At 38.5% G+C, this 24,779-nt stretch overlaps 1 protein-coding gene across 3 annotated transcripts; it reads left to right on the top strand.

The window, feature by feature from the left end:
- The first annotated feature begins 6 nt into the window (after positions 1–6).
- Positions 7–24,705, top strand: irak3 (interleukin-1 receptor-associated kinase 3). Of its 3 annotated transcripts, none has more exons than XM_062065658.1 (10): positions 7–548; positions 12,460–12,654; positions 14,093–14,241; positions 15,383–15,447; positions 15,535–15,649; positions 16,757–16,875; positions 16,946–17,144; positions 20,007–20,069; positions 20,573–20,737; positions 22,600–24,705. In XM_062065658.1, the coding sequence occupies exons 1-10, from the start codon at positions 446–448 to the stop codon at positions 22,951–22,953; spliced, it is 1,527 nt and encodes a 508-aa protein (XP_061921642.1). In that variant the 5' UTR covers positions 7–445; the 3' UTR covers positions 22,954–24,705. The 3 variants fall into 3 exon arrangements, with proteins under 3 accessions (XP_061921642.1, XP_061921643.1, XP_061921641.1); XM_062065659.1 differs by having other exon boundaries at positions 8–548; positions 12,457–12,654; positions 16,784–16,875; positions 22,600–24,704; XM_062065657.1 differs by having other exon boundaries at positions 15–548; positions 12,457–12,654; positions 22,600–24,703.
- Positions 24,706–24,779: the final 74 nt, after the last annotated feature.

Here is a 24,779-nt window from a genome sequence, read left to right as displayed (position 1 = left end):
AAGTTTACTAGCTCCAACCTAGCATGTCATACATTCGACAACAACAACGACCTCTCAACCGGAAGCGGAAGAACCTAACTCCCCCTCCGCTTCTTCTCTTAAAGCTACAGTGTCCTCTTAGGTGAATGTCTCTCATTATATGGTTTGGGTCACCACAACACATTGTATATGCAGCCATAAAAGTTTCTTTTTAGCTTAAATATTTGTTTTTGAGCGTCAAAACTTTGTTTACAGTGGATGAAGCGGTTAAATAGATGTTTGACGTAGATATGAGTCAAACTTTTTTCATCGTTTCATCAACAAGTTTCAAACAGTCAATCAATCGTCTAGACGTAAGCTGTGGGACTGGGGAGTTTCCGCAATTTCGCCACACTCAAATGTATGCCACTATACGTGTCAGCGTGCGTGTAGGTGTGTGCGTGTATTTGTTAGAGCAGTCGTGTAAATGGAGCCACATACATTTCTTTACGATGTTCCCCCGTTGGTCATTGAACAATTCTGCCAAATAATGGACATTGGATGTTGCCGCTATGGATGGCGCGCTCTCGGTGAGTTTAAATTTGTATTTATTTTTAAGTAATAATAGTACTTTTTGTTATTGTTTTCATTATTCGTAATAATATACACGTATATTGTTAGTACTTATAGTAGTATCAAAACAGTAATACTATACTGAGTGGTTTTCAAACTTTTTTCCACCGAGTACCACCTCAGAAAAAAAAGGCTACTGCAAGTATATGGCTACTTGGGTAGCCATATAATGACCAACATCAAAATACAGTAACGTAGTAAGCCCAAGTATTAATTAAAAACAAGGCAGTTTTTAATGAAAACAAGAAGTATATTTAATATTTTTGGCCACTGTAACATAATACACAGTTTGAACAGCAATACAGTGTATCAATATATCAGTGGTGGGCAAACTACGGCCTGCGGGCCACATCCGGCCCGATGGTCCCATTAATCCGGCCCCCGAAATATTAAAACAGAATTGAGAATCTGTTTTGAGAATTACCACAACAAAACTGATACTAGACTTGGAGGCACTGGCAATAATGGGTGATTAAAAACACTGCTCCCACTAAAAGAAAATGTAAGCGTTAACCCTAAATACCATTTTTATGTTTCTTTGATGATATGATATTGTTGAAAATAGATGTACACCGCCTTCCGCCGGAATGCAGCTGAGATAGGCTCCAGCACCCCACGTGACCCTGAAAAGGACAAGCGGTAGAAAATGGATGGATGGATAGATGTATTATGATTAAAATAGCCTATGTGTGAGAAGCCTACTCCTAGTTCCAACATATTTGCAATGCTTTAAAATGCATCATGTGCTCGCCCGGCCCATCTGTCAAATTTCATAAGCCAATGTGGCCCCTGAGCACAAAAGTTTGCCCACCCCTGCAATATAGGAAAATAAAACACTGTATTTTTATCAAGTGATTCTTTAGCGCAGTGGTCCCCAACCTTTTTGTAGCTGCGGACCGGTCAACGCTTGAAAATTTGTCCCACGGACCGAGGGTGGGAAGGGGGTGGTATTTTTAAAATTTTATTATTATTTTTTTAATTTAAGAAATACAATCATGTGTGCTTATGGACTGTATCCCTGCAGACTGTATTGATCTATATTGATATATAATGTATATGTTGTGTTTTTTATGTTGATTTAATTAAAAAGAAAACAAATATTATTATTTTTTTTAATTTCTTGTGCAGCCCGGTACCAATCGGTCTGGTGCCGGGCCGCGGACTGGTGGTTGGGCACCACTGCTTTAGCGTACCACTCGATGGAGGCCGTCTCACAGTTTGAAATAATTTACTGCTATATTCTATTAGTGATGCTAATTTAATCGATTCTTATGACTCGGCTATATGGGATGAGCCGTTTCTTTCAAAGAGTCGTTCAAAACACTCGTTATATGTATTTTTTTCTAATTTCATACTATAGTGAATTCTCAAACAGTTAAAATTATGCCCAAAGCAAACTATAACTTACTACCCAAGAACGTACAACAATTTTTCTCAAAAAAAGAGGTAAAATACAACCTCAAATTTTTTTTTCAATTAAAACATTTGTATGCACATACAACACTTAAATGGGTTATACTTGTATAGCGCTTTTCTACCTTCAAGATACTCAAAGCGCTTTGACACTATTTCCACATTCACCCACTGATGGCGGGAGCTGCCATGCAAGGCGCTAACCACGACCCATCAGGAGCAAGGGTGAAGTGTCTTGCTCAAGGACACAACGGACGTGACTAGGTTGGTAGAAGCTGGGGATCGAACCAGGAACCCTCAGGACACTCTCCCAACCGCGCCACCCCGTCCCCAAATATCAACCAGGGGTAACAATCACTGGTAGAAAGTTATTACATCGGATTTAGATTGGAATAATTCTAATTTACACATCCAATAAATGCCAGTGATTCTCAAACTGTGGTATGCAAAGGAGTCTGTAAATATGTTCTGTATATGTATGGAGTATCATTGGCGATGATGTTTGTGCATTGTGTCTAATGTTACAGTGGCCAACAACATTAAATATACTTGTTATATACATTTACGGCTCTTCTCCTGGGAGTTTAAGCGGCGGGAATCGCTGCAACCATCGGCCGCTGAGCCAGGCAGCTCCGGCGGCTGTTACAGAAACTGGGACAAAGTGTGCACTTGTGAATGCAAGGTCAGTCACGAATAAAACTTTCATCCTTCAAAATTTCTTCAAATTGCTTTCTTTGGATATATTGTTCGTCACTAAAACCTGGATAAATGCTGGTGAGTCTGCTGCCTTCTCGGAACTGTTGCCTCCCGGCTGTACATTCATCAACACACCAAGAAGTATAGCAACGATCTTGAAAGTGTCTTTTTACCACAAAATCGGTGATGTATTTCCCCTCATTTGAAATGAGTTTTTTTGAACTGCGTCAGACTAAGCTGGCGTTTTGTCATTTATCGATCTCCTAAGCGCAACAAAGATTTTATCTTTTCCGATTTTATTGCTGCTATACTTATGAAGTATGACAGAATTGTAATTAATATAATTAAGTTTAATATTCATATGTGTTGTCCCTCCAAGCCAATGGCAAACATTTTTTTTTTAAATTAGTTGATGCTTTTAATTTGATACATGTCACTGGACCTACACAAATACACGGACACACTTTAGACCTGGGGTGTCAAACGTACAGGTTTTATCCGGCCCGCAGGATCAGTTTGCTAAGAAAAAAAATGAGCCAAAATTTTTCAATGACAGAAACTGCTGTTCTAAATGTGTCCACTAGATGTCGCAATAGCAATTCTTTGTATCTTTGGAGATGATGCTACATATGTAAAAAAAATTAACCATGTCAGTGCACCAGTCGAGGAAAATGAGCAAACTACATAAATAACATCCTGTAATTTGATTTTGATATTATTTTTTATTTTGATTAATTGAAAATTTACACCAATGAACATTATCACATAATTTATTCAGAAAGTATAAATACGGTAACGACAAATAAAGATGGAATACTATCAACCGCAACATGTAAGTGTGAAAAAAACAACATTATGATTTGTACATTTTCAGAGTGTGCTTGTTCTATTTTTAAACAAAGAAAACCATCTGAAGTTGTCTTTATTTTTAAGTTATCGTGCCGTGATTTTACCAGTCCGGCCCACTTTGGAGTAGATTTTTCTCCATGTGGCCCCCGATCTAAAATGAGTTTGATACCCCTGCTTTAGACCTTTTATTAACTTATGGTTTTACTGTTGATAACATAATTGTGGGTGATGCAGTATTTTCAGACTTCAGTCTGGTCCTGTTTGACTCTTATTTAAAGGCCTACTGAAACCCACTACTACCGACCACGCAGTCTGATAGTTTATATATCAATGATGAAATCTTAACATTGCAACACATGCCAATACGGCCGGGTTAACTTATAAAGTGCAATTTTAAATTTCCCGGGGAACTTCCGGTTGAAAACGTCTATGTATGATGACGTATGCGTGAGACGTCAATAGTTGAAACGGAAGTATTCGGACACATTGTATCACAATACAAACAGCTCTGTTTTCATCGCAAAATTCCACAGAATTCTGGACATCTGTGTTGGTGAATCTTTTGCAATTTGTTTAATGAACAATGGAGACTGCAAAGAAGAAAGCTGTAGGTGGGATCGGTGTATTAGCGGCTGGCTGCAGCAACACAACCAGGAGGACTTTGAGGATAGCAGACGCGCTATCCGACGCTAGCCGGCGACCGCATCGATGATCAGGTGAAGTCTTTCGTCGCGCTGTCGATCGCTGGAACGCAGGTGAGCACGGGTGTTGATGAGCAGATGAGGCCTGGCGTAGGTGGAGCGCTAATGTTTTTATCATAGCTTTGACGAGGTTCCGTAGCTAAGTTAGCTTCAATGGCGTCGTTAGCAATAGCATTGCTAGGCTTCGACAGGCGGCACAGCATTAACCGTGTAGTTACAGGTCCAGTGTTTGGTTCGGTGTCTCCTGATAGTAGTATTGTTGATCTTCTGTCTATCCTTCCAGTAAGGGGCTTATTTCTTTTGTTTCTAACTGCATTTAAGCACGATGCTATCACGTTAGCTCCGTAGCTAAAGTGCTTCACCGATGTATTGTCGTGGAGATAAAAGTCACTGTGAATGTCCACTTCACGTTCTTGACTCTCATTTTCAAGAGGATATTGTATCCGGTGGTTTAAAATACAAATCCGTGATCCACAATAGAAAAAAGAGAAAGTGTGGAATCCAATTAGCCCTTTTACCTAAGTTACGGTCAGAGCGGAAAAAGATACGTCCTGCACTGCACTCTAGTCCTTCACTCTCACGTTCCTCATCCACGAATCTTTCATCCTCGCTCAAATTAATGGGGTAATCGTCGCTTTCTCGGTCCGAATCGCTCTCGCTGCTGGTGTAAACAATGGGGAAATGCGAGGAGCCCTTCAACCTGTGACGTCACGCTACTTCCGGTACAGGCAAGGCTTTTTTTATCAGCGACCATAAGTTGCGAACTTTATCGTCGATGTTCTCTACTAAATCCTTACAGCAAAAATATGGCAATATCGCGAAGTGATCAAGTATGACACATAGAATGGATCTGCTATCCCCATTTAAATAAAAAAATGTCATTTCAGTAGGCCTTTAAATAACAACGTGACATTGCCTGTTCCTGGGTGCCTTGGCCGTTTTATCAAGCATGACCTGCTAGCTTCTCCCCTCTGTTCACTTCTGTAAAGCAGACTCAAATGAGCACTGTCACCTCTTCTGACACAGAGCAACTAATGGGCTCATTTGTTTCTATTAGTACCGATGTGCTGGATAAGTTAGCTCCCCTGAAAGTTATGCGCCGGAGATCCAAACATGAGGCGTTGCTCAATGACGTCACACGCGCAGCAGGGCATGAGTGTCGTAAGGCAGAATGCAGCTTTTATTAATGCCTTATTATGTTTTTGTTCAATCCTAGATGGGCTGTGACTTAAAGTTGAATTTCTTTGTAGAGACACTGAGGATTAAGTCTAAATTATTTGTGTTCTTCATGGTGTTTTTGAAACGGCACAGATTTTTTTCTCAGAATTTTCCACTAACTTGAAGTGTTTTGTCAAGAGGATTAATGGTTATATGTACATTTTTATAATGTGCTTATTATATTTTGGGCCAAAGTTAAACAAGAAAACAATCTGAAGTTGTCATAGTTGTATTTTTAAGTTATTATGCCATTATTTTACCCGTCCGGCCCACGTGGGAATAGATTTTCCTCCATGTGGCCCCTGAGCTAAAATGCGTTTGACACCCCTGCAGTAGAAGACAGTGTCGGGATGTTGTGAAGGCTGAACAAAATAAGTATTTATTTGACTTAGTTTCGAATAACATTCACAAGCCCCAGGTTCTTTTTTAAAAAATTGGTTCCGTTTTAAATCCCAGTCCATCCACCACGCTGTAAATGTCATGCATGACTTGTGACAAAGGGGCAGCACGGTGGAACAGGGGTTAGTGCATGTGCCTCACAATACGAAGGTCCTAAGTAGTCCTGGGTTCAATCCCGGGCTCGGATCTTTCTGTGTGGAGTTTGCATGTTCTCCCTATGACTGCGTGGGTTCCCTCCGGGTACTCCGGCTTCCTCCCACCTCCAAAGACATGCACCTGGGGATAGGTTGATTGGCAACACTAAAAATTGGCCCTAATGTGTGAATGTGAGTGTGAATGTTGTCTGTCTATCTGTGTTGGCCCTGCGATGAGGTGGCGACTTGTCCAGGGTGTACTCCGCCTTACGCCCGAATGCAGCTGAGATAGGCTCCAGCAACCCCTGCGAACCCAAAAGGGACAACCGGTAGAAAATGGATGGATGGATGGACTTGTGACAATTTCTTGCAATTTTTGAACAACAAGGTTGCTACTGTCACAGCTAACATATCACCCCTGTCTTTTATTCTTGCTCCGTCAACAAATTGTATGAATGTTTTTAATGAGTTTGTACCTGTGTCACTATCAGCTCTCACTGACTTGATTAGTAAACTAAAAGCTGTCTCTTTTCCCACTGACCCTGTCCCACCTCTCCATTTTCAAGGAGGTATGGGCAACTATTGGCCCTATTGTGAAGGATATAGTCAACCGCAGCCTGACTTCTGGGGTTGTGCCTTCCTACTGTAAAAAGGCAGATGTTGAACCTTTGTTAAAAAATCTTGACCCTTCTGTCTTATCCAGCTATCGGCCTATTCCTAAGATCCCCTTTGTATCCAAGATTTTAGAGAAGAGTGTTTTTTATGCAGATACAGACTTTTTTAAATGACGGTGGCATTTTAGATACTTTTCAGTCAGGTTACAGAGCCTTTCACAGCACAGAGTCTGCACTCTTAAAGGTTTTTAATGACTGATTCCGGCAGTTCAGCCATTTTATTGCTTTTGACCTGACTGCTGCTTTTGATACAGTTGACCATGTTTGGAAGACCATGTGGGTGTCAGGGGGACTGCTCTGAAGTGGTTCAGGTCTTACCTGTCAGGGAGAAGTTTCTGTGTAAGATTGGGGGACTCAACTTCCTCCATCTGTGGAGTCCCCCAAGGATCAATTCTTGGGCCCATCCTGTTTGCACTTTATATCATTCTCCTTGGTGCAATATTCAGAAAGCATGGCATCTTTTATCATTGTTATGCAGATGACTGCCAAATATTCAGCATTATTTGCCAATATCTGAAAATAATCGTACCCCCCTGGCAACCCTACTTGAGTGCTTAAATGAAATCAAGGCCTGGCTGGCGCATAACTTTTTAAAGCTAAACGAGGAAAAAACAGAAGTTGTGCTGCTGGCCAACAGTGATCCTCTGTTGGACTTGGACTTTCTTAAGAACTCTGCATGTCCCACAGCCACCAGCCTTGGAGTCATTATAGACCATGGTTTTAAATTTGACAAACAAATCAACGCTGTTGTTAAATTAAGTTTTTATCACCTTTGACTTTTATCAAATATTAAATCTTTTTTATCTTTATCTTTACACTGGAATAAGTCAAAATGCACTGTTACGCTTACAGTTAGTCCAGAACTGTGCGGCACAACATTTAACGGCACCAAAAAAAGAGAGCACATCACCCCGATTCTCGCTTCTCTGAATTGGCTTCCTGTTCGTTTTAGAATTAATTTTAACATTTTACTGTTTGTTTTTAAAGCTTTGAATGGACTGGCCCCAAAGTACATCACGGACCTCATCCAAATTTATGCTCCACACCTAAAAAGTGTCACGGTAAAAACTGTAATTACAGATAACTCAAAACTGTAATTACAGATAACTCCTATGCCACATGACTTTACTGTAACATTTTAACAACACAGATTAAAAAAAAAAAAGATAAAATACCTGCCTCATGTGGCAAGAGTATACAGACAGTATCTGGAGGATGAAGGAATTGACACAATTGAATGGCCCTCACGATCACCTGATCTAAACCCGATACACCTCTGGGACATAATGTTTCAGTCCAGGGGCGTCACTAGCTTTTAAGGACAGGGGGGCTTAGCCCCCAGGAGATGCACAGGATGCGAGCGAACGTAGCGCACGAGCACAAAACTTCACAAACGGCTAACAAAGACTTAGAAATGATTCATTGTTATTTTTATTATTTCAGTGGGTTTATTTTCAATCTGTGTTCAGTACAACAACAAACACAGTGACATTTTGTTTACAGCATCAACAAGAAACAATGACTTGCATGATCCTTCAAGATACACTGAAACACAATAAAAGTCGTGGCATTAGCCTCTATGTTATTACTTCACAACATAGAGGCTAATGCCACCACTTTAGCTCACAATACAATAATTGTTTGTTCCCAAATATTTTGAAGTTGCACAGATTACATTTTGGGCACATATGTGACTAAAATGGTTGTAAATTCAAGCCCTGGAAATATTACTTAATTACTTGAATTAAAGTAATATCTGGGTCGGGATAATTTGGCTTACATATAATATATTTATTTATATATATAATGGCAAGCCGTTAAGGAAATTAAATATATATGGAAATCTGAATAGAAATGAGCAACGTTTATATATACTGTAAATAAGAAAGACTTAGAGTCTGTCTGCTGATCTGAAAAAGAACCAAAGCTGTCAAAGAGCTGAGGGACCATCTTCAAAGTGCAATGCTGAAACAAATAATGCAAACAATAAAATGTAACTTCCAGGGCTTGAGATCAACGTAGTCCCGTCGTCCCGGGGACGGTAAAAAAAATGCTCGGGACGAAATGAAATACTCCCCGGGACGATGGCTTTTAACCATTTTTTTTATTTTTCTTTTTACGTATTTATTAATTTTACATTTTATATTAAATGTCGTGGTTTTTCCTCCCTCTGAAAATCCTATGAAATGTTTAACAAACCATCCTATAATAATACAACAGCTATTAATGTAACAATACAATAAAACAAAATATTTATGTTTTTTTCATTATTTTAACAATAGGCTAATGTATATTAATTTATATAGAATATAGAAACACAAAACTTAAAAACTAAATTATTTACAATTGCAGACACAAGGTTTCGTGCAGCTTCACTCATTGTAAAGGAAGACGGAAGTCCACGCAGGAGAAAAATGACTACAAAGATGGTGTCTGGGTTTTTCTTATATATATATATATACTGTATACAGTATACATATTAAGTCTTTCATACATATATATATATATATATATATATATGTATATATATATATATATATATATATGTATATATATATATGTATATATATATATATATATGTATATATATATATAAAACAAATGGCTTATCGATAAGCCATTTTTAATTTTTTTATTTATTACAACGCCAAAATAGGCCTAACAACGCCAATGGTTGTAATTCTGTAGCACTTTGAGATTTGGAATCAAATGTAAAGTAGATTACAAATACAATCTATTATATAAATAAATATATTATATATATATATATATATATATATATATATATATATATATATATATATATATATATATATATATATATATATTTATATACACATTATATGTGTCCTTACGTAACATCACCAGAATGATTGACAATTAGGAGGACGAATAGTCAACATGATCCACCCAGAAATAAATAAAACAAATGGCTTATCAATAAGCCATTTAAAAAAAAAAAAGTTTTAATATTTATTTACATGTATCATTATTCTCTTACTCCCCTTTCCAGTAGAGGCATCTCCCCTCTCACTTTCTGTGCTCCTCTGCCCTGACTCCTACAGGTCAATAGGGGTTGTGGAGTGATTATTATTATTATTATCTACTGATGATAGTCATACGTGAATGAGCTCAGCTCCTGTTCTCCTCCATGTGTAAAGTGAGAAACACAGCTGATGCTCCAGAAGGAAGTAACCCCAAAGATAGCAAATGGTAAAAAAAGAGTGCACATTTAACTTTATAAATAACCTGGACCTTCATGGTGCATTTCAGGCTAACTAGCTAACTAAGTAGCAGCATTGTTTTAGAGCGGGAATGTAACATTTTGTCAAACACAGACCTGGTGTAAAGTGGAGCTAATACATTTTACTACAAGCAGTGATGAATACTTACTTTCTTGAAAAAGTTTCTTATGTCCATTTTGCATCTGTTCACGTTCTTGTTCTGCAGTGCTGTGTGCTAATGTGCTTCGTACACCTGCAGGACCGCAAGCAAGGTCGCAGAGAAAATGCGGACTGGATTTTGAGTGATGTGGGCATTTTCTATATGAACAAGTGGAATGGATTAAATACCGACGCACTAAAGGGGCTTTCTACCTTACGCTATGAATCAATGTGGAATGCGCTCCCAACAGGTATAAAAGAAAGGGCATCTCTATCCTCCTTCAAAACCGCAATAAAAGTTCACCTCCAGGCAGCTACAACCCTAAACTAACACCCTCCCCGGATTGCTAATAATCAAATGTAAACAATCAAATGTAGATACTTTTTCTTATGCCTTCTGATCTCTCTCTCTCTCTCTCTCTCTCTCTCTCTCTCTCTATGTGCACTACTTGCTGTCCATATCCAACCCCCCCCCCCCCCCCCTCCACACCCCTGATTGTAAATAATGTAAATAATTCAATGTGATTATCTTGTGTGATGACTGTATTATGATGATAGTATATATCTGTATCATGAATCAATTTAAGTGGACCCCGACTTAAACAAGTTGAAAAACTTATTCGGGTGTTGCCATTTAGTGGTCAATTGTACGGAATATGTACTTCACTGTACAACCTACTAATAAAAGTCTCAATCAATCAATCAATCAAAGTGAGGGGAAACTGAGTGAATAATGACAGGTTATATGATTATTTATTTAAACTCATATTCGGGCCACTTTATAATGAATTAGTCGGCATGTATTTGTAAAAAAATAAAAATGGATTATTTTATTTTTTATTTGTATTTTTTTTTAACACCAAATTATTTAGGGGGGCTTAAAAACATTTTAGGGGGGCTTTAGCCCCCCTAAAATAGGCCTAACAACACCAATGTTTCGGTCCATCAGACGCCGCCAGGTTGCTCCTCAGACTTTACAGGAGCTCACTGATGCCCTTAGACAGATCTGGGAGGACATCCCACAAGACACCATCCGTCGTCTCATTAGGAGCATGCGGCGACGTTGTCAAGCATGCATACAAGCACGTGGGGGCCACACAAGATATTGAAAATAGTTTTGAGTTGCAGAAATTGAATTTAGGCAAAATGGATGAGCCTGCCACATAATTTTTTCACTTTGATTTTTGGGGTGTCTATATACTGAGCCCTATATAGGCTGAAAACTTTTATTTCCATCAAAAGATGTGGCATCCTTTTAAGTCTTTTAAGTCTCATCTTCAAACTCATTTGTATACTCTAGCCTTTAAATAGACTCACTTTTTAGACCAGTTGATCTGCCGTTTCTTTTCTTTTCTTTTCTTTTCTTTTCTTTTCTACTCTGCTCCCAACCCGGGGTGGACCGCTAGCCTGTCCATCGGATGGGGACATCTCTACGCTGCTGACCCGTCACCGCTCGGGATGGTTCCTGCTGGCCCCACTATGGACTGGACTTTCGCTGATGTGTTGGACTTTCACAATATTATGTCAGACCCACTCGACATCCATTGCTTTCGGTCTCCCCTAGAGGGGGGGTTACCCACATATGCGGTCCTCTCCAAGGTTTCTCATAGTCATTCACATTGATATCCCACTGGGGTGAGTTTTCCTTGCCCGTATGTGGGCTCTGTACCGAGGATGTCGTTGTGGCTTGTACAGCACTTTGAGACACTTGTGATTTAGGGCTATATAAATAAACATTGATTGATTGATTGATTGATCCTTTTGTTCCTGAGACATTAAACTGTCCATATCAGTATAGATATCCGACATTTTTTTTTCACCATTGAAATCTGATGTGTTTTCAAAGTGTTCCTTTAATTTTTTTGAGCAGTGTATATTAAATATAGAATAAAATAAAAATTAATTGCTGTTTTGTGCATGTTGGCCACTTTTCAGTAGTACTGTTCGGTTGCCAAACTATGATATGTGATTCCATATCTGATCAGGCTCGCTAGGATAGCTTTGTCTGAACTTTGCATGATCTGATTGCTAACATCAGTTGTCTCAAAAAGTATGGTCTCAACTGCAGTTATCAATGCGTGATGTCCAGCTGAACAGATTATCAACATGGACTACTAGATGTTTACAGTATATGTTATCACCAGATTAATAGACTGGTCTTAAATGATAACACACATGAGCTGTGTGTTTTTGCCAGTTTTAAAATCAGATCTTTTTTGTCGCGCCACTTAATGAAGGTGTTAATCTCATTGTGGTTTGCAAAAGTGTTGTTGTGCTTACGCAGAAGACTCACTGTCGTTAAAATGAAATTACCTTGCTCTTCTTGTGGTGTGGGTATAGTGTGCTAAACATCATGGTAGGGGAAACATAATTATTTTTATCTGTGCTTTTGAAATAGCAGCCCGAATCTGCCCGAGCTTCTCGGAGGTTCGTGTGTTTGAGCATATGGAGGCAGGGGGTCGCAGTCCCACCAAGGAGCTGCTGTGGTCCTGGGCCCAGCAGAACTCGCGAGTGCAGGACCTGCTCGGGGTACTGCAAGACATGGGCCACCATCGGGCCTCGCAGATCTTCCTGGGTCACTTTCATGCAGTCAGAGGTACTGTAAGTACTGTACAAACAAGAATGACCACAAACATAGACTTTACCCTTACGCTATAAAACCTAAATTATCTGTACAGGCAATGTATTTCATGTAACATTCCTAACTGTTATATAAGTGTAACTATAACTATTATAGTAGTACCTCAACTTATGAGTTAAAGGGAAACTGCACTTTTTTTTGGATTTTTGCTTATCATTTACAATCCCTATGTAAGACAATAACACATATCTCTTTCCTTTTTTATGCATTCTATATGTAACATACGGCAAGTATGAGGTGGTTATATTGAAGCTAATGGGAGTCACTACATCATTGCGCCCATAAAGCCCTGTAAAAACATCCCAAAACCACCAACAATACTCTATTTACATCTCGGGACCTGAGTACTAACAAAGTATTAGGGATATTGTTATTATAAGCGCTAATGCCAAGGATCTACTTTTAGCAGCGCCATAATCACAGACCACTAAGTAGCTTATGCAGCTGCAGTGTTGACATACTGAGCTGCTGCATCGCCTCTGAGTTGGTCAAAGTTAATTCCAGATTATAAATCATGCCTTTCACTTGGATAGTAGACACATTTAGCAATAAACGAGAAGTTGGTCAACTTTGACGTTCAACTTAGACTCAGAGATGGCGAGAAAGACACAATAAGACGTTTAGTTTTTTATTAGAATTTTTTTTTTTTTTTTTACCAGCGTGAGGATAATTATTAATTCTTCATCTAAAACTAACAATATATACATCCCATTAGTCGGCATCCCAGTGAGAGCAGACATTGTACAGTAAGTGAATGTTTTATTATGTTTGTAGTTTGAATTTTTTTGTTTAGCACTTAGCAATAGTGTTACTTGCTGGATCTGCTTTATACTCAACTTCTAAAAATTCTAGCTGATCCTCTGTATATTCAGGCTCAAAAATACAAGATTCTGCATTATCATTTGTCCCAAAGTAGTCGTCGTTGTCTCTCATGAAGGCTGCCAAGATTAGTTGTTGTTGTTGAAGGAAAAAGTGAAGATTATGATGCATCTGTGAAATCAGTATGTCGCTGTATGCTAAAAATTACCAAAATACGTAAATATTACATGTTATGAATGTGCCTGTTACTACATTACATATATACTTACAGCGTTTGTATTAACTATGATGGAGGTTTTTGGATGTTTTTTAGATCGCTTTTAGGGCGATATAGACACAATGATTTCCATGACCTCCATTGTTAGCTGACTTTTGCAAGTGTTCATTATAGTTAGTTAGAATGCATTAATTATAAGTTAGAATGCATTAAAAAAAAACAACATACAGTATGTGTTATTGTCTTACATAAGATTGATTCCAATGAAACATGCAGTAAAAGTGGGTGAATCTAACTTTATTCAAAGGGGATTCATTGTGTGGATTTTCTCTGAGTGAAGCGGTGTGTTTTCCACAGGGGAACACCAGCCACCAGTCACTTTGCAAGACATCCTTAAAGGAACCAGAGATTTTCACTCTGAAGCAAAAATTTCAGAGGGCAGCTTCTCTGACATCTACCAGGCACAGGTGGAAGGCAAAACATTTGCAGTAAAGCTTTTCAAACAGGTTAGTGGGTATTGTTAGAACTGCTTTAACCCTCACTTTACACCTTGGCTGTGACTCAAATGGAATACTTCCGTCAGTACAATGTGTCTGTACACTGTGTACTTAGTTCCTGAGGGCGCAAATACTTCCTTTTTAATGGTGAATTGCAACCACTCAGGTTGGTTCGTCCCCTTCTGCTCTGTAGTCAAGATGGCGACTGTGCAGGGTGGAATATCCAGGTACTGACAGTGCACTAAATTTTGTTGTACTTTTCGATGTGAACGTATTTTGCACTCAAAAGACTTAAAGGAAACCTATGATACATTTTGTCTTTTCTGACTTACAAATGTCAAAAACCCGTGTTAAACAATGCCAAAGTGTCAAATTATAACATTTATACATTTTGGTGTGAGTTTGCATGCAGTTTTGTATGCCTCTATTCGCGGGGTTCTGCAGTCCGGCTATGTTGTGAGGTCACAACAAGGTGGATGTTCCTTTTTGAACATTGACTGTGCGTTCCATTTACATCGGAAGTTGAGTTATGAGTGCTCCAGTTACAAGGCCTGAAATCAAGATGGCCACATCCACAAAAGCTATTGCGCTTACCTTATCTGAAAACTATGCACTCCTTCTGCAAACTTCAAACACTGTGGAAGAAGAGGTAACATAGGCGCTATTGCTAGCAATCTAGAACAGTGGTCCCCAACCTTTTTGTAGCTGTGGACCGGTCAACGCTTGAAAATTGACCGGGAAGGGGGGGTGTTATTTTTTGCCACTGTATATATATATATATATATATATATATACAGTATATATATGGATGGATACATGTTACTTTACATGCTTTTGGCCCTTGACCAATTTTTTTTAGCCCAATGCGGCCCCCAAGTCAAAACGTTTAGACACCCCTAATGTAGATTCAAATCTTCATAGGTCCCCTTTAAGTGTAAGTCAGGAAATGCGCAGCCGTTGATCATAAGCAGTGTCATTGAGAGATGCAGCTTATCCAAAGTGTAAATTCAGTTAGATTACATTTGTTTTTGTACACAAACTCTTGAAACTGCTCGTCTCACTGAACAAACATCAATTGGTTAGCAGAAGTAAATGTCAGCATGACTTCATGAAGTAAATTTGCACTGACTATCTGTGTCATTCTCTCCAGGTGAACAATACATCCTGGAAGAAGCTCTGGGATATTTTCAGGAAACAGATGGAAGTCCTTCGATTGTATGCACCCTCTGTCATTCTCAGATCTAGTGTCTTCACTGGTGAGAATGTTGTATAGATTCTGTAATCCGCTGATGTTTTTTTTAGGTGTCGACATCCAAACATTTTAGAATTGTTGGGTTGTTTTTCTGATGAGAGTCGCTACTGTCTGGTGTATCCATACATGCACAAAGGTTCACTCTTCCACGCCCTCCATCATCAGGTATGTTTTGTTTTATGCAGGGCTGTGCCGATCAATCGTCCACCAATATATTGGACGATTTGCGTGAAAAAGTATGTGATAGCCATTGCAGATTAATGCATTTTAATGCTGATCACAAACGCAGATCCCCCCCTGGCTGTTATTGTATGACAAGTAGCTAGCAGCTAATTGTGTCTCTCCATACACAGTGTGGAGCGCTCCTTTTAAGCTGTTAATAATCACCTCCACTTGGCAAATAAACTGCATTTCTTTGTATCGTAAGTATCATCATGTACCATTGTCACTGGAGGATGAGGCTGAACATGTTGCACACCAAGAAAGAGAATAAGGATCTAGTTTAAATAGTGTGTTAAACTGTCAATAGTCCAAAACTACGCCAAATAAATTGAAAAATGTACAGTTAACAAATGATTTGTATTGGTATTGGTATCGGTCGACCTCACTAATAGATAATTGATATCGGAACTGCCACCTTGTTGTCAATGTATTTGTAGCGTCCATGCTAGCAGCTGCCTCAAAAACATTTTGCTTTTAGATGCTGTTTCAAATTTGTCATGCTTTGGTGATAAGAGAATTCATCGCTGCAATACATTATATGCATACCAGCTAAAGTAGGGTATATTTTGAAGTGAAAATTTCCAGTGAGCACAACAGTCAGTCTCCTCACTCATCTTTGCACTGACATATGCATTGACCTGATAGCTGACCGTATTACAACCCACGCTGCCTTTCAGGTAACCATCCGTGGTTAAAGTAAAAGAGGACGTGTGGTCAAAATAAATTGCCTGATTAATCTGCGTTTAAGCATAATTAATGTGATCTTTTTTCTTTTTTTTCATGCATTAACGTGTTAACTTTGACAGCCATCATTTCAATAAAACAATTCAAATGAGATTTTTTTTTAAATACACCCAAAATAATTAAACACACCCACCTTTTGTATTACTATAGCTGGACAAATAAAAACATATTCTATAGTAAATTTCTTACCTCTAGCAAATAATAACTGAGCATTTAGCTAAGAAGCAAAGCAGTGGAAGTAGAAGTAATTTGGGCCTGAGAATTAAGGTGAGCGCCAAATGAGTTTATTTGACAATCTATGTACAGGAAGGCGTGCCCCCTCTTTCTTGGCAGGAACGTCTCGCCATCATAAAGGGGGTCGCAGAGGCCCTGCATCATCTCCACAAATCTCAACCATGTGCGGTCATCTGCGGGAATCTCTCCAGGTACACAAATACACACTGACTTGGTAAAAAAATCACAGGTTGATCTGACTCAAATGGCTTCTTTGCACAGTTCCAACATACTTTTGGATAGCGCCATGCAACCCAAGCTGTCCGATTTCGGCTTGGCTGGACTCCGCCCTCATCTGGTCAGCCGTTGTCATACCGGCACCCTGTGTACGAGTTCCCTCGCCAACCTGGGTTACCTCCCCGAGGAGTACATTCGACATGGCAGACTCTCCTGCAGCCTGGATGTTTACAGCTTCGGAATGGTGACAACACAACATCAAAACGTGCTCGCTGGCTGACACAGATTGACTAATTTAGTTAAATTTTGACCAAACAAACATTTGTGTATGTGATTTATAATAAATTTGGTTTGGTCCTGCTGTAACAGGCAGTTGACATACAACTCCTATGAGTACTCATACTGGTAAGGTCTTAAATCATGATAATATATTTTTTGGCGGAAACTACCTGTTTTCTTTTTTTTCAGTATGCACAATAAAATAGAAATAATTCTGTATGCTAACCCACTTTGAACTTCCACTTATGCTCTATTTTCACTGCGGCAGGAAGTGATACTGCTGTCAGTTTTATGTTTTCGAGATGCTGTTATGATCAGCATAAAAGTATGCAGTTAGTGAGAACTTTTGTGGTCAGGTGGGGGATTTTACATACATGCATACATACATAATGGTTTGAACATTTGTATCTACTAGCTAAAAACGTGTATATGTATGTACATATACTGTATATATGTATTTATACAAGTACATATTTATATGTACATATATATATGTACATACATGTACATATATATATTTGCACCAAGAAAAACATATATATATATATATATATATATATATATATATATATATACAGCTGTATATATATATCCATTTTCTACCGCTTGTCCCTCTCGGGGTACTGGGGGATGCTGGAGCCTATCACAGCTGCACTTGGGCGGAAGGCGGGGTACACTCTGGACAAGTTGCCATCTCATCACAGGGCCAACACAGATAGACAGACAACATTCACACTCACATTCACACACTAGGCCCTAGGGCCTATCCCGAGGGGCATGTCTTTGGAGGTGGGAGGAAGCATATATATATATATATATATATATATATATATATATATATATATATATATATATATATATATATATATATATATATATATATATATATATATATATATATATGTATATGTGTATATACATATATATACTGTGTATATATGTATATATATATATGTGTATATATGTATATATATATATGTGTGTGTATGTATATATATATTAGGAATGTCCGATAATATCGGACTGCCGATATTATCGGCCGATAAATGCATTAAAATGTAATATCGGAAATTATCGGTATCTGTTTCAAAATTATCGATTTCAAAAAAGTAAAATTTATGACTTTTTAAAACGCAGCTGTGTACACGGACGTAGGGAGAAGTACAGAGCGCCAATAAACCTTAAAGGCACTTCTTTTGCGTGCCGGCTCAGTCACATAATATCTACGACTTTACACACACACAAGTGAATGCAAGGCATATATGATCAACAGCCATACAGGTCACACTGAGGGTGGCCGTATAAACAACTTTAACACAGATACAAATATGCGCCACACTGTGAACCCACACCAAACAAGAATGACAAACACATTTTGGGAGAACATCCGCACCGTAACACAACATAAACACAACAGAACAAATACCCAGAAGCCCTTGCAGCACTAACTCTTCCGGGACGCTACAATATACACCCCCCGCTACTCCCCCTCAAACTCAACCCCGCCACCCCAACCCCGCCCACCTCAACCTCCTCATGCTCTCATGTCCCAAATTCCAAGCTGCTGTTTTGAGGCATGTTTAAAAAAAATAACGCACTTTGTGACTTCAATAATAAATATGGCAGTGCCATGTTGGCATTTGTTTCCATAACTTGAGTTGATTTATTTTGGAAAACCTTGTTACATTATTTAATGCATCCAGCGGGGCATCACAACAAAATTAGGCATAATAATGTGTTAATTCCATGACTGTATATATCGGTATCAGTTGATATCGGAATCGGTAATTAAGAGTTGGACAATATCGGAATATCGGATATCGGCAAAAAAGCCATTATCGGACTTCTCTAATATATATGTATATATGTTATACATACACATATATATAATGTGTATACATGTATATGTATATACATACACATATAATATATAGATGAACAGCTCTGATCATTTTCAATATTACTTATAATAAAACTGGTTTTGTTTAATAAAATGCTTTTTGGTGTAGCAGTTTAGAGTAGACACAATCACAATATTGCACATTTTAGTTAATAAAATTGGAATACTTAAAAAAACGTTTTCCCATTTTCTGACAATTTCAGCAGTTAAATAATTGTTACAGTATGAAACATTTTAAATTTTAATAATTGGTTGATTACATACTTAATATAATATACTCCACATATATTATACTTATTATTGATAATAAAATTAGTATTACTATTAGGGGTGCTCAAAATAAAATCGATTTAAATCTGAATTGCGTGTATAATTTTAAATTAATTAAATTCATTAATTTATAATTTTCAAAAATGTACTTTTAAAAAAGAAACAAAGGACAATTTTTATTCATTTGTATTTTTTTAAAAGAATCAATTGTTTAAGAATAAGTTTTTAGGCCTTTTCCATGCTTACTCGCTGCACGCATACATCATACAGCAACCAAAAAGAGGTTTTGTAACCTCTAGCCTGTTTTGAAAAAGTTTTATGATAATTATTATACCAAATAATACATTGCCAGAATTGGTTTGAATCTAGAATCGTGTTGAATCAAGAATCGATTCTGAATTGAATCGCCATCCAAGAAACCAATTCAATTGTGAAGTGCCCTAAGATTCCCACCTCCATTAGTTATGTATTATTATTGGTATATTTTATTATATTATATATTTAATTATCATGACACTTAGTGTATGAAACGTTTTAAATCTAGTTTTAAATTCCCCTACAGGGCAAGCTTGCATACAATTGCTTACAATTTCATTGTACGTCTGTTTAATGACAACAATATTCTGATTAACTTAACATTTAATTTTCTCCCCTCAGGTGGCAATGGAAACATTGACAGGACGCAAAGTCATTAAGGAGGTTCCCAAACGTACACAGCTGGTGAGTTAGAGAAACACCTCAAAGAAACGGGAACGTTGTGGCTTGACACTTCCTGCTCTCCTCTATTGCAAACACAGTTAGGATGCCTGACAATTGTGTGTTGTCGGATTGTGTGCCAAAGACAACAGTAACATCCTTTTAATGGAGTGTTTAGAGTGTGAGTCTGTCTCCGCCTGTTACAATAACTTTACCATACAAATTATTGACAATTGTCTTTGTACAAAATCAGCATGAGAGCAAATACTTATTTTACCTACTGTCTTTTTTAATATTCATTATTAATAATAAATGGCAAGATGAGCCATTCCTTTGATTGAACAGTTTGACTATTTTGCATGTATTTGTGCATGTACAATCATACTGTGGCACAATTGAGCACAGATCAGAGCACCAAACTCCAAATGTATTTGTTTTTTCAGCAACATTATTATTATTTTTTTTATCAATCCATGATTACTTTATGATGTACTATGAATAAATAACGACATGGTTTGCCGGTACAGAAATATTTGCTGGTCTCTGAAGCGGAGGACAGTGGTGTAGACGCTTGTCTGCAGTTTTTGGATGCGTCAGCTGGACAGTGGCCAACTTCTATGACGCGTCGTCTTCTGGATCTTTCCTTGCAGTGCACTGCCAGTCACCATCGCGACCGACCCAGCATGAACAAAGTAAGCGCTCAAGTTCAATGCTGATCTTTTCAAACAAGAAATAGTAGGTTATGTGCATATTGAACATATTTCTGAACAGTTATATTCAATACTTAAAATAGCTTTAAAATTGTTAATATTCATATTTGCATATTGATGTACTCGTTTTGCTTGCTAGGGCTGTGTCTCAAGCCAAGTACTTCCATCAATACTCTTTACTAAGAGTACTGTGTAGGGTTGCAGCTATCGATTATTTTACTATTTGATTGATTTATGTTGCGGTTGTGTGTGGCGTTGAACCAAGGATGCAAAATTGGCAACCGTAACGCAGGTAAAAAATATATTTAATGTCAAAACACAGAGGACAGGGCTGACATATATAGCATCCTGGACACACCTGTTCCTGGTTGCCAGTTAGGGACAGGTGAGGAAGCCAACGTCCAGACAGGAGAAATAGTGGCAAAAGGAGGCAAAACAGGAAATGGAACCAAAATAAGAGTGCCCGGGCAGGAATTAAAAGAAATATAGGAACATGAGAAAACAAAGTTCAAACATGTAATGACAATCCATCGATTGGTTTGTTCAATTAATCAGATAAAACAAACTTCATAACCTTAATCTGTATTTTAGGGAATTTTGTTTTGCTTGTCATAACCTTTATTCTTTTTTCTAATAAATGCACATCAATATAAAAATGGCACTTTTAACTTGTGGGCATTAATCAGATTTGGAAAAAAAACTCCGCTGTCGCCACCACACAGATCAAGGCACCTTGATGGGGCAGTATAGCTCGGTTGGCAGAGTGGCCGTGCCAGCAACTTGAGGGTTCCAAGTTCGATCCCAGCTTCCGCCAACCTAGTCACTGCCGTTGTGTCCTTGGGCAAGACACTTTACCCACTTCCTCCCAGTGCCACCCACACTGGTTTGAATGTAATTTAGATATTGGGTTTCACTATGTAAAGCGCTTTGAGTCACTAGAGAAAAAGCGCTATATAAATATAATTCACTTCACTTCACCTACACATCATCGCTCTCATATGCACAGTTTATGCAGTTCGGATTTTATACATTTGATTAGTTACAACCGTTCAACAATTAATCGAAGCAACAAAATATGAATACAAGTTTTTTTATAATCAATTTAATGGATTGATCGTGCGTGTGTGTGTGTGTGTCTTCGTGTGTGTCCGCCCGTCCTTTACACGAGGTGGGCTTGTTCACAGTGTGGATGGGAGAATATGAATAAGAGAAATGTGCGTAACTTCAAGCGTGTAGAAAACACTTCAGTGCAAACAGGAGGATAGGACCCTTCATTTCTGAGTGTGTATATTTTGTCCTGAATCCATTACTGTTGTTGCACACTTACTGGAAATGACGAATGTAATGCTGTATTAACCCGCTTCTTTTTCTCTCCTTTTTAATGGTGAATTGCAACCACTTGTCTGGGCATTATTGCAAACATTTCCCCCCCGCTTTTCAACTGCACTGTTTTGACTGCAACATCCAGTTACCTTACATTTGTCAGTGTGACCCCACTTGTGCACTGAAAAAACTAAGAGTAAGTACAAAAGTGCATAAATTCATAAATTTAGGCTTCTGCATCAAACTCCTATTTTGTTTGATTCCTCACTTTGCAGCAAACTAAGTTTGTTGCGCCCTCTGCTGGATGCTTCTGAGAAGCTATAGAAATTAGTGGCTCTGTCACAATTCATGCATTTACATACTTTATTTACACTTGGATTTTTTCATTGTATACTTAGTGTGCTGATGGAAGTATTCCATGTGAGACCAGCATGTTAGATCAACCACCACGTGATGTCATCATTATGGATACAATGATAAATATAAACTTGATGTTAATCGGTATCATTGTTTCACTCTAGGTTCTCCATGCTTTAATTGAGCTGCTTCCCCCATCAAGTTGCTCCTCTTTGGACCCACCTCACAGCCTGCAGGACGGAGCCCCCATTCATGTCGAGCACACACCCAGCTTACCTGTGGAGAACGACGAGCAGCACAGCCTCCGCACCTCCGCATCGCGGACAGGACCGTGCGAATGCAGCCAGTCGGAGGTGACATATCTAAGTGTCACCGAGGCGGATCATGTCGACACAACAACCGGGGATCCGCACAAAAGCTGGCCGGTGCAGTGCAGCTGCCAAACTGCTACAGGCGATCTCTGCGAGGACTGCATGGCCAACATTTTTACACACACTTCCACACAGTTCTCAGAGTAATGGCCTGTTGTTTCAACCACTGAGACTTGCTGTTGTGGCCACAGAGTAGGTGCTCTTGTGTTAAAGGGGAACTGCACTAGTTTTTGGAATCTTGTCTATCATTTACAATCTTTATGAGGGACAAGAAGACAAACAATTTTTTGTTTTTTTTTGCATTCTGATTTGTAATAATCTGCTCGTTCTTGGTGGCCTGCAATGCACTTAATGGCAGCAATTCATTCAGCATCTAAATCACTTTAAAAATGCATTCAGAAACTGTCAAAATTACTTTATTTACGTTCCGTAACCTGTTTAATAACCAAATTGTAGCGACGTTGTTTTTGTAAGAGCGAACACAGAGGAACTATTTTTCTAGCATAGTAATACATCACCTTGCAACGACCTTACGACGGCATGCAGCTGACTGGCTTTTGAGTTTGTAATGCACAACACTATGCAGTAAGACACCAATCTGTACTGACTGAAAAACATGAACAAATATTTTTACAGTATCTGTAAAGAATTAGCCCACATTTCATGCTATGTTTGTACACAGCTAGCTCGACAGCGTATGTACTGTGGTTGTACTAACAAGCATGTATCATGATCAATATTATAGTGACTCACTCAATGGACAGTTGGGCGTTTGGTCCAGCTGGTGGGGGACGTTTCCAATTGATTTTGGGTAAGCACGCCATTTATGTCGGCATAGCATGGCTCAAAGTTCCACATTTATACCTGCAAGTCACGCCGACCTCACTCTCTCAGCTTCCGTCTGCTCCAACGCTTCACCCTCTGTTCGTGCTTGCTTCTATCAGCAGCAGTTCATCCTCCGTATATTCAGCTTCAAAAAGATTAAAGATTAAGATTAAAGTACCAATGATTGTCACACACACACTAGATGTGGTGAAATTTGTCCTATGCATTTGACCCATCCCCTTGGGGAGCAGTGGGCAGCAGCGGCGCCGCGCCCGGGAATCATTTTTGGTGATTTAACCCCCAACTCCAACCCTTGATGCTAAGTGCCAAGCAGGGAGGTTATGAGGTTGTGAATCCTCATTTGTCCAAAAGTAGTCGTCTTTGTCGTCTGTTACCAAGTCTGCCATGATTAGAACAAACTCACATTTGTTTCAGGAAGTAGGAACACACGTTTGTTGCCGGAAGTCCGCTGCCGATTTAAACGGAAATATATGCGCTGAGGAAATAAGTTCCGATATTCCTTAAAATGACCAAAATACGGCAAATTGTACATATTACATATTGTTATGAAAGGGTTGAAGTGGTTTTAGAGGGCTTTGAAGGCTACACTGGTACATCCTGCAAGCGTTTTTTATAATCTTTAAATTCTTTAAAAAAAAAAGAAAAGATGGGTGTTCTTGTCTCATAATGATTGTGAACGATAGGAAAAATTCCAAAATAAAAGTGCAGTTCCCCTTCAATACTTAAGATAGTATATATGTAATACATGATAGTAGGGGTGCTAAAAAAATTGATTCACCCCTAAATCGCAATTCTTATTTATTCGGATTTTTCTAAAGTCTTTATAAAATGATGTACTTACGTTACATCCGTTTGGGAGAATGCTGCATTTAAGTAACCTTGTTAATTTGAGATTCAGAGATCATGAGCCACAAAGTATAATTCCCTTAAAAACATGCATTTTATTTTGTATAGCTGTCATCTTGAAATTTCGAGCCAGTAATAACGAATTTTAAACATCAGAATTGTGTTAGATTTGTTCAAAATGAATTATTAAAGTAACTGGGTGATAAATGTAAGACAATACCCTTAACATGTTTTTCATCGTACAGCTATGGGTGAGGGCCGACATCCGGGCAACTGAGCTA

The sequence above is a fragment of the Entelurus aequoreus genome, linkage group LG12 (genome assembly GCF_033978785.1).
Source record: "Entelurus aequoreus isolate RoL-2023_Sb linkage group LG12, RoL_Eaeq_v1.1, whole genome shotgun sequence".
In the NCBI taxonomy this organism is placed as follows: Eukaryota; Metazoa; Chordata; class Actinopteri; order Syngnathiformes; family Syngnathidae; genus Entelurus; species Entelurus aequoreus.
Note: the sequence above shows the minus strand (reverse complement) of the source record. Positions and strands in the feature narration are given on the sequence as shown.